This window comes from Amblyraja radiata, chromosome 10, assembly GCF_010909765.2.
Source record: "Amblyraja radiata isolate CabotCenter1 chromosome 10, sAmbRad1.1.pri, whole genome shotgun sequence".
NCBI classification, from domain to species: Eukaryota; Metazoa; Chordata; class Chondrichthyes; order Rajiformes; family Rajidae; genus Amblyraja; species Amblyraja radiata.
This window is the reverse complement of record NC_045965.1, coordinates 40,124,883-40,136,184: the sequence shown is the minus strand read 5'-3', so window position 1 is coordinate 40,136,184 and position 11,302 is coordinate 40,124,883. Positions and strand designations below refer to the sequence as shown.

Below are 11,302 nucleotides of genomic sequence, written 5' to 3'. Positions count from 1 at the left end.
ATATGTCCCAGATACGACAATGAAATTCTTACTTGCTGCAGCACAACAGAATATGTAAACATAGTACATAACGGGAGAAAGAAAATAAAGTTCAATGTATGTATATACACATGCACACATACTCAATAAATAAACAAATACAGTGCAATAATAATAATAGACTGTTGTAGTTCAGAGCTTATTTGTTGTCGTGTTTAATAGCCTGATGGCTGTAGGGAAGCAGCTATTCCTGAACCTGGACTTTACAGTTTTCAGGCTCCTGTACCTTCTTCCGGATGGCAATGGTGAAATGAGTGAGTGGCCAGGATGGTGTGGGTCTTTGATGATGTTGGCTGCCTTTTTGAGGCAGCGACTTCGATAGATCCCTTCGATGGTGGGGAGGTCAAAGCCGGTGATGGACTGCGCAGTGGTCACAACTTTTTGCAGTATTTTCCGCTCCTGGACGTTTAAGTTGCCGAACCAGGCCACGATGCAACCAGTCAGTTTGCTCTCTACCGTGCACCTGTAGAAGTTCAGGAGAATCCTCATTGATATACCGAATCTCCGTAATCTTCTCAGGAAGTAGAGTCGCTGATGTGCCTTTTTTATAATTGCATCAGTGTGCTGGGTCTAGGAAAGATCTTCAGAAATATGCACGCCCAGGAATTTGAAATTTTTGACCCTCTCCACCATCGTCCCATTGATATAAACAGGTTTGTGGGTCCTCATCCTTACCCTTCCAAAGTCCACATTCAGTTCCTTGGTTTTACTGATGTTGAGAGCCAGGTTGTTGTGCTGGCATCATTTGGTCAATCGGTCGATCTCACTTCTATACTCTGACTCATCCCCATCTGTGATTCATCCCACAACAGTGGTGTCGTCGGTGAACTTGATGATGGAGTTCGCACTATGTCCAGCTACACAGTCATGGGTATAGAGTAAAGCAGGGGGCTGTGCATGCAGCCTTGAGGTGCTCCTGTACTGACTGTTAATGAGGATGAAGTGTTTCTGCCAATTCACAGGGGTAAAGTACAAATTCCGTACAGACAGCACCCATAATCAGGATCGAACCCGGGTCTTTAGCACTGTAAGACAGCAACACTATCGCTGCGCCACTGTGACGCACCTAAAAATCCAGGTTTAGATGCAGTTGCATTAGATTAAATGCAGATGTCCCAGCGCTGATCCCTGTGGAACTTCACTGGTCACAGAACTCCAGCTTGATTATTGCTCTCCCTCCACAACCCTCTGTCTTCTATCAGTAAGCCAACTCTGAATCCACATGACCAAGTCACTATTAAGTCCATGCATCAGCCATGATCACATTGATCAGCCATGATCCCATTGAATGGCGGTGCTGGCTTGAAGGGCCGACTGGCCTACTCCTGCACCTATTGTCTATCTTGATCTTCTGGATCAGCCTACCATATGGGTGACTTTATCAAACGCCTTACTAAAATCCATGTTGACAACATCCACTACTCTACTCAATATGTAATCTAACAGATGACAATAGATTCAGAACATAGAACAGTACAGCACAAGTACAGGTCCTTCGGACCATAAATTAAAATTAATATCTGTGCAACCAGTTGTTAAAATTCTTATTAATAATCAGATTTCTCTTAAAATCAGCGGTTTGTAATATCTACACTGCAACAACTCACTAAGACTCCTTGAACAATGCCTTTCAACCCCATAACCTCTACCAGCAGGAAAGACTAGGGCAAAAGCATGGGAACACCATTGCTTGGAAGTTGTCCTGCAAGCCACACACCATCCTGACCTGGAAATATATTGCCATTCCTTCACCATCACTGGGTCAACATGCTGCAATTCCCTCGGTTTAGGAAGTGAGCTCGGGACTCACGGTCAGCAGCTGTTCAAGCAGATAGCACATCACCACCTTCTCAAGGGTTGTTCTCAATGGATGGGGAATGATATGCTGGCTCATCCTGTGAAGTGGGAGAATGCACAAAGTATCTTTTGGCATTCAATCAGGGACAAAGGAAATCAGAGGACCCATTTAAAAAAATAAATTAAAATCTGCCAATGGCACACAATTAAAAAACACAAAACATTTTTTCACTTCCAGGAACTACACACTGAATTAACAGCACAGCCATCAGACTTCTTCAGTTTGAAGAAGGGTCTTGACCCGAAACGTCACCCATTGCTTCTCCATCCGGAGATGCTGCCTGTCTCGCTGAGTTACTCCAGCATTTTGTGTCAGCCATCAAACAGATCAGGTCCAATCCTATTTATCCTTTTATGCAGAAAACCTTTGGCTCAATGAATTATCCACTAAACAGAGCAAGATGTTTTGTCAAATAATGGCCCTTCATTGATTCTCCAAATTAGAACGTTTCTGCACGATAAGTGCAGTTCTTTTTTACTTAAATATGAAAGCATTATGACTACATGTACTCTATAGCAAATATGTACTGGCCTTGGCCATTACCAAGGTTAATCAATTCTTGTCCACAGACATTAAAGATGAATAGATACTGTTGTGATCAGAATTTTGATCTAAAATTATACATTTATCAGCAATCAGCTAGAACTCTTCAGGTCAATCTGAACATCTGGCAACTTTGCAGGAAATCACAAAAATTATTTCCTTAGCTTCTTTCATTCTTTCTTCCAAGGTCATAGCTGACATATTTCTTAATTCCCTAATCTTTCTTTCTCATCTCAAGTTCACTGTTCATGACATTAAAGGCCAAAATCTGTTGTGGCACTTCAAACAACATTAAACAAAGCCTGTTTGTAACCATTGCCCAAGACAATATTATAACATGAGACACATTGAGCACAAGCACAACTCATACAACAATTTATATTCATTAATTCAAAACTAGAAAGAGCAAGAACTTTAGGAGGATCCTTGTATGTTAATTCTTGTCACAGTAGCCATGAAACATCTCTGGAACAATCGGTCAGGTTCAGGTGGCTGATTTGGCCGGCTATAATCTAACCTCCGACTCTGAAGTTGCTTCCGAATGGTGTTTGGTCCACTAGACTGATTCGGAGTTTCCAATATTTGTTCAGTACCTGCGAAAAAAAAAGTTATTTTCAATAATTAAACTATTTTAAGTAATATCTTTGAAAATTGGGAGAAGCCTTTTGTGAAATTATTCAGGTCGACAAGAGTGGTTAGTTTAAAAGTTTGATACTGAGTCAGTATATAAGATCGGGAACTCACCAGAAGGCTCGGCGGACAGCAGAACCGGAAGGGAGCTCGAGACGTCGGACGCAAGGAGCAAGGGCGGATAGGAAGGTGAAGTAGGGTAATGCCACAAGCGCTTTCAAGGTCGGCTGCAGGAGGCGGCCCCTGGACACAAAGATGGCTGGTGGAGAGCGATGTCGGTTCGCGGAACCTGCTCCAGTACATCGAGCAAGCGGGCCTACCAAACCTTGGACTTTGGAAATGGCGGCAAAACATGGCAGCGCCTGCATATGTAATGGGGATGATGAGTAAATGGTATCAGATTAAGTTAAGATATGAGCAGCACAGTTTTTGGATCAGTTCAGGTGTACATAGAGTGGAAAATGGGCAAGAGCTCGGACTGAGATGATATTGCAAATATAGACATAATAAAGGGATGTTTGAGAGTTCAGGCCAAATGGATCATGTTATGGAACTAGATAATGTCCAATGGTATCGAGAATAGATGGTCAGGATGAAATAAACTGTAATGTTGCTAAATGTCAGGTTCATCTTTGGTTACCTGGGAGAGGAATTTACGAGATTAAACAAGTCTTTAAAAAGCCAGATTACACGTCATGGAATGTCAATTTATCATAGCTCAGTTTTGATTCAGTAAACACCAATCCAGAAAAGTATAAAAATCCATCACGATATCATAATGCAATACTGAAATTTGAAATCTGCAAATGCTGGATGGTGGAAACAAATGAAAATGATGGTAAAACTCAAAATTAAGTAATAGTTTCATGTCAAAGAACCTTTATAAAAACTGAGAAAACAAGTTAGATTTAAATTGCACAAAATGTCATTTTCCGTTACTTTGAACAGAAGGAACAGAAATTGTTACTTCCATGCAGGAAGGATGGATTGTACTAAGGAGATCTATCAATAGTGGACACTGGTGAAGTAACTTAGCGGGTCAGGCATAATCTTTTTAGAACATGGATAAGTGACGTTTCGGGTTGGGACACTTCTTCAGACTGATTCAGCCTGCTGAGTTACTCAAGCAATTTGTGTTGTTTCACCTTAAAACTAGGCACTGATGCCACTGGTCCGCAGCAGTGAGCCCTTCTTCACCAACTACCGTACGGTCTGGTTGAACCGGCTGTTGTTGCCGTACCCATTGTAGTCCCTGGGGATAGCACTTTCTTCAGGCCGTGCCACCGACAGGATGTGCTTGGTCACCATGGGGCTCCCTCCCCTTTCACCAGCTGCCACTTATTTCTGTCGGCATTTGCTTTGTCCACTCCCCGCTCATGCCCCTGCTCCATCTCACGGTGGAGTATATTGGCGACTCCTGGGGAGAAGGAGGAGGAGGCAGCAGTTGGGGGGGGGGGCAGGGGGAAGAGGCCAAGTGGACAAAGCAACGGACAACATGAAGAAGCATTAGCTGGCGAGAGGGCAGGAGCCCCAAGGTGACCAATTGCATCCTAACAGTGGCAGCTGCATGAAGAAAGCGCTGTCACACAGGGGCTACAACATGAGCGGCAGCAGCAGCCGTGTCAATGGACTATGAGCCAGTTGGTGAAGAACAGCTATCTGGTGCATTTAACAAGCCGGCAGTGGCATCAGCAGGTCCGTCTGCTATATCCAAAATATGTTATAAAGAGGTCCGTTAAAACAATTGTTTACATATATATAAATGACTTGGAGATAAACAGGTTAGTATGCTTGCAGATAACACTAAGGTTGCTGAGGTCACAGGCCGTGAGAAAGTCTGCCAGAGTTTCCAGAGGGATATAGATCAGTTCCAGAAATGGGCACATAAAGTTAAATCCAAACAAGTGTGAGGTGTTGCACATTGGGAGGTCAAATGCAAGGGGAAAAATATACAATTAATGGGATGACCCTAACTCCCTGAAAGTAGCAACACAAATAGAATGAGTGATAAAGAAGGCTTATGGTATGCCTGCTTTCATTGGTCGGGGTATTGAGTACAAGAGTCAGGAAATCATGACCTCTACCTCCGTTACATTGACGACTGCTTTGGGGCCACCTCCTGCACCTACACACAACTGACTGACTTCATCCACTTCACCACCAACTTCCATCTGGCACTCCAATACACCTGGACGATTTCCGACACTTCCCTACCATTCCTTGACCTCACCATCTCCATCGCAGGGGACAGACTCCTGACCGACATACATTACAAACCCACTGACTCACATGGCTGTCTGGACTACACGTCTTCCCACCCTGCCCCCTGTAAAGACCATCCCCTACTCCCAATTCCTCCGCTTACGCCGCATCTGTTCCCAGGATGAGACATTCCATACCAGGGCATCGGAAATGTCCTCGTTCTTCAGGGAACGGGGATTCCCCTCCGCCACCATAGATGAGGCTCACACCAGGGTCTCATCCATACCCCGTAACACTGCTCTCTCTCCCCATCCCCACACTCGCAACAAGGGCAGAGTCCCTCTGGTCCTCACCTTTCACCCCACCAGCCGGCAAATACAACACATAATCCTCCGCCATTTCCGCCACCTCCAACGTGACCCCACCACTCGCCACATCTTCCCATCTCCCCCCATGTCTGCCTTCCGCAAAGACCGCTCCCTCCGCAACTCCCTCGTCAATTCTTCCCTTCCCTCCCGCACCACCCCTTCCCCGGGCACTTTCCGTTGCAACCGCAAGAAATGCAACACCTGTCCCTTCACCTCCCCCCTCGACTCCATTCAAGGTCCCAAGCAGTCGTTCCAGGTGCGACAAAGGTTCACCTGTATCTCCTCCAACCTCATCTACTGCATCCGCTGCTCTAGATGTCAGCTGATTTACATCGGGGAGACTAAGCGTAGGTTGGGCGATCGTTTCGCCGAACACCTCCGCTCAGTCCGCAATAACCTACCTGAACTCCCGGTGGCTCAGCACTTCAACTCCCCCTCCCAATCCGACCTCTCTGTCCTGGGTCTCCTCCATTGCCAGAGTGAGCAACAGCGGAAATTGGAGGAACAGCATCTCATATTCCGTCTGGGGACCTTGCGTCCGGATGGCATTAACATTGAATTCTCCCAATTTTGCTAGCCCTTGCTGTCTCCTCCCCTTCCTTAACCCTCTAGCTGTCTCCTCCCACCCTCCCATCCGCCCGCCCTCGGGCTCCTCCTCCTCCTCCCCTTTTCCTTCCTTCTCTCCCCCCCCACCCCCCATCAGTCTGAAGAAGGGTTTCGGCCCGAAACGTCGCCTATTTCCTTCGCTCCATAGATGCTGCTGCACCCGCTGAGTTTCCCCAGCAATTTTGTGTACCTAGGAAATCATGATGCAGCTTCATACGGCTTTGGTTAGGCCGCACTTGTAGTATTGCGTGCAGTTCTAGTCGCCACATTATAGGAAGGATGTGGACGCTTTGGAAAGGATGCAGAGGAGGTTTGCCAGACTGGTGCCAGGATTATGAGATATGAGCTACAGGAAGAGGTTGGACAGACTTTGATTGTTTTCTCAGGAATGCTGGAGGATGCTGGTAGACCTGATAGAAGTATATAAAATTATGAGAGGCATCGATCAGGTAGACAGTCAGAATCTTTTTCCTAGAATAGTTTAAAGGTGAGAGGGTCAAAATTCAAAGGAGGTGTGGAGGGGCAGGTTTTTTTTTTAAACAGAGGGTGGTGAATGCCTGGAATGCCCTGCTGGAGTGGAAGTTGAAGCAGATACTGTAGGTTAGTGACATTTAAAAGACTATTGGATAGGCATATGGGTATGCCGGGAATGGAGGGAAATGTGTTATGTGCAGGTAGATAAGTGATGGTCTTGGCATCAAGTTCAGCACAGGCATTGTGGGCCAAAGGGCTTGTTCTTGTGCCCCTTCTGGGCCCCTTCTATGTTCTAAAAATAGTGGAATCTTCCAGTGCTGCTTGATTACTGGAATCAGCACTAATGTTCTGAATTCAACATCTTTAGGTAGCTCCCTTTCATTGTTCTATCAATGTTGCCATGTATTGTTATAGGTCCTCTTCTTTTTCTTGCGTATGGTGTGCACAGCCTACAGTTGTAGGACAACTTGTACTATTTGATCTTATTTGATTGTGCATACTAGGTTGATTGCATTTGTCGAAACTGGGCAGGCCAGGTGAAGGTTGCAATCTCCCACCCCAACTGTTATAGGTCATCCATCTGTAATATTCATAGTCTTTCACACTCCACTAGCACTACTTGATCTGCTGGTATAGCTCGGCATCTCACGGCTTCACATGTTCCTTTGCTGTTCTCCCTCCACTCCACTCTCTCTCCTCTCAAATCTCTTTTATTAACCCACCAACCACATGGCTTCATCAACAGCTTAATAAATAGCAAAACTGATATCAAAAATGTTTCCTTAGTGCTATCCAACCCTCCTGCACTGTCTCCACAATTTAAAACAAACTTGCTTCGCTTTCCCAGTTTCATGATGGATCTTTGAGCTGAAATTTTGTTTAGTTTCCACAGATGCCATTGACCTGCTGGATATTTCCAGTATTCTCTGTTTCTGAATATTACACTGAGATGAAATTTCAAACAACACGGCTCTATGCTTTAATGAGTTGATGTGAGATTCACTGCAGAACCGCTCCGAGGAAGAGCAAGGGCATAAAATCCCCCAGTAAATGCATATTCCCCAACCATGATTATTTGAATATTTTGTTATTATCATGTGGCTTGTGAAACTTGCCAGGCACAAATTGGCAGCTGCATTTCTTAAATTAAAACAGAGATAACTCTTTAAAAAAGCCTGCAGTAGATGTGAAGTGCTTCGAAATGCCCCAATGTCATGCTTCTTTCTCTCCTATTTATGATTCATTCAACAGCAGCCTGGGGCTATTATTTCTAAGTATTTGCAGTCAACAAGATTGGTGCAAGATAATTAGGTAAAAATAATAGTTGCATACACAAATTCAAAAATAAGTAATATACACTGTCAAAAAACATTAATCTTACCCAGTATTTGCAGATCTAATCCATTATCCAGTCGAGAATGTGGTTTAGTGCAGATGAAAAGGTAGCACAAAACACAAACCGTGATGACGAAAGCCAGGAGAACCACAGCAGCTATGGAAAGCCCCACCAGAGCCCAGATACTGAAACACAATGTGCAGGCAAAGGTTCTTAAACTTGTACTTAGGTTGTTAGTCAGCCACATTATTACTTTTTTTTAAACTAATTAATTTGCCGAAAGAGTTGTACAATACTTAATAACAGAGACAGTTTTGCATTTAGAAACATTTCCACTAGTTTACAAACATAAGACAACTTCAAATGAAAAAAGATATAGAACCTATTATGCTTGGAACCTCCACAAATCATTTACAAATTGCACCATGAGGGACTATTACTGTCCTCTTTATATTACAGATAAGTGGAACTGTAGCCTAACTGATTTGATAACACGCCATGATGGCAAGATTGCTCCATCACTCACCCAAGATGTTTTTACTCGATTCTGACCATTCTTATCTTTGCTGTTCCATCAAAATTCTCTAAGCCTTACAACCTGGATATTTCTGTCCACAGTGACAAATCTGTCTTTACTAGTAATACCTTGGAAGCGAACTTGCAACTTTGAACAATAATGCAGAAGACTACTCCGCATCCCTCAGCACTCCCTCGCCCTCTTCTTTCCCCTCTCCTCCTCCCCTCCCCACTCCCTCCTTCACCTCACCCTCCCTCTTCTTTCCCCTACTCAGTCACTCCTTCCCTCCCTCCATAACCCCTCTCCCCTCCCTACCCCCTCCTCCCCCTCTATCCCCTCCTCCCCCCGCCCCAATCTCACCACCCCCTCATACCACCCCCCCCCTCCCCCACAATGAAAATCGCAATTTAAAAAAAATGAAATTCTCGATGAAAATTGTGTTTTTTCTTTAAAATAACCTAAACACAATGTTGGCTGTTAATGAAAATGGAAGGGGATGTGTGGGTGAAGGGGGGTGTAGGGGAAGGAGGAGATGTGGGGGAAGGGGGGGGTGGGTGAGGGAGGTGGGGGGAAGGGGGGGAGAGGGGAAGGGGGGAGAGGGGAAGGGGGGAGAGGGGAAGGGGGGCATGGGGGAAGGGTGGGTGGGGGGGAGGGAGAAGGGATGTGTGGAAAGGGGAGGTTGTCGCAGCAGATGCCACTCGCACTCTGCTCACCCTGCACCTTCAGCTTTTGGCCTCACGCAGTAGCTCCCGGCCCCACTCCGACTTCACTGAGAGGCTTCCGGTTCAACTTAACACGCTGCTCACGGACTCAGCCTCGCCTCCGGGGATTTATTCTCCACGGGTGCCAGAAGGGGGTGTTAACTTCATGGTGACTGACAGCCGAGAAGACCAATCTGCTGATCTCATGATTTTTTAAACCTTCATAACTTTTCTAATATTTCACCGATCGGAACAAAACTTGGTGCGCTCGGAGCAGAGGAGAACGGTGAGTAAGGTGGCGAAAAATCCTAGTGATTACGTTACCGTTTTTGTGAAAGTTAAAAAAAACGCAAACCGGAAGTGGTCAAGATGAGAGTTTTAGTAATAGTTATAAATATATGATATAGATTTGCTCTTAATATACTTATAGAATCTCTCAGAATTCTCTCTTAAATGTACTCCTACATCCCCTATTAGCTGCCTATACTTGACATATGCCTCTTTTTCCTGAAGGGATGCTCAATATTCCTCAGCAACCAAGTTTCCCTAATCCTGTCAGGCATGCTGGGCCTGAACTCTCCTTATCTTATCTTTAAAAGCTACCCACTTGCCAATATCCCTTTAATGCAAACCGCTTCACCTAATCAAGCTTTTCAAGTTTCAGTCCAAATCTATCAAAATTAGTTTTGCCTCATATGTAAGTTTCAACCCGTGGACCAGTCCCATCCAATTCCATAACTATTTTAAAATTAATAGAATTGTGGTCTAGTCCAAAAGAACACCCCCAATGACACTTCAGTCATTTTCCTGCCTCATTTCCAATGAGAGATCCTGTGTTGCCCTTCTCCAGAAGGGGCCATCTTTCTTGGACGTGCTTTACACATTTCAACCCCATCAATGCCCATAGCACTATAGCAGTCCCAGTCAATATTAGGGAAGTTAAAATCACTTACTATTACAACCCTATCATTACAGTTACCTGTGATCTTCCTATATATTTGTTCCTCTAATTCCCATTGATTATTGGGAGGATCTGTTGTACAATCCCATCAAGTGATCACCCCCTTCTTATTGCTGAGTTCCACCTTTACAGCCTCAATGGGTGATCCCCAAGAAATATCCTCTCCAATTACTGCTTTGATGTTTTCCCTAATCAAAAAAACCCCAACTATCTCTCCCCCACTTCTATCACTGCTGCAGCATCTGTTTCCTGGAACATTGTTCCTGTCCATCGTTCAACCACGTTTTTGGTAATAGCTATAATGTCCCAGTCCCATGGACCTATTCATGCTCTGAGTACATCTGCCTTACTTGTCCGGTTCGTTGCATTAAAATAAATGCAGTTTAACCTACCAGTCTTTCCTCTCTCTCTGTCCTTCTCCTGCCTCTCCTGCCCACTGAATTTGCTCGATGAAGAGGGTGTGAACCCGTATTTCTACCAGGGTAGTTGCTACTGTAAAAAATAAACTAAATGATAGCCTTGAAAACTTATTTTCTAGAGTTTTTTAGAATATGAAATGCAGTAATTTGGTGTAAATGCAATACAAAGGAAGTTAACAAGATTTGTTAAGAATTATCATAGCTGAAACAAGAGGAGTCTTGAATAATACAACCAAGAATAATTAAAATGATTAGGATTATTCTTACAGATTTTTCCAATTGTAATGCATTTAGTACTTGGACACTATCTGTTGGAAAGACTGTAGCAATCATATGACCTACCATTAAAAGATAAAACTAGGTTGCACAAGAGAAGAAAATTATTTCCCATTTAATTATTTACCACATAAAAAGCTCCATTCAACAAAAAGCAAGAAATACCCATGAGAAAGGAATTGATAGAGAACCCATCAGTTTTGAAGCTACACACAGTGCGAGCTGTTTTACAGCACAACATGAAATTGCATGCAATTATAATCAAGAACCCATGCAGAACAAGTTGCTGACATTTTTTCAGAATTTAGAAAAGCTGTAAATGGAACAAGATTTTACTTGGCAGAGAAAGGGGAGAGACAAACTGAAGGAAAT

At 44.1% G+C, this 11,302-nt stretch overlaps 1 protein-coding gene across 1 annotated transcript in view; it reads right to left on the bottom strand.

Annotated features, from left to right (window-relative positions):
- Positions 1-1,040: 1,040 nt before the first annotated feature.
- Positions 1,041-11,302, bottom strand: part of shisal2a (shisa like 2A) — a 30,696-nt gene continuing 20,434 nt past the window's right edge. Inside the window, exons 2-3 of the mRNA XM_033028624.1 lie at positions 8,102-8,241; positions 1,041-3,033 (exon numbers count right to left, since the gene is read on the bottom strand). Coding sequence (XP_032884515.1) covers positions 2,855-3,033; positions 8,102-8,241 — 319 coding nt within the window. The 3' untranslated portion in view covers positions 1,041-2,854. The remainder of the gene's footprint in view (positions 3,034-8,101; positions 8,242-11,302) is intronic.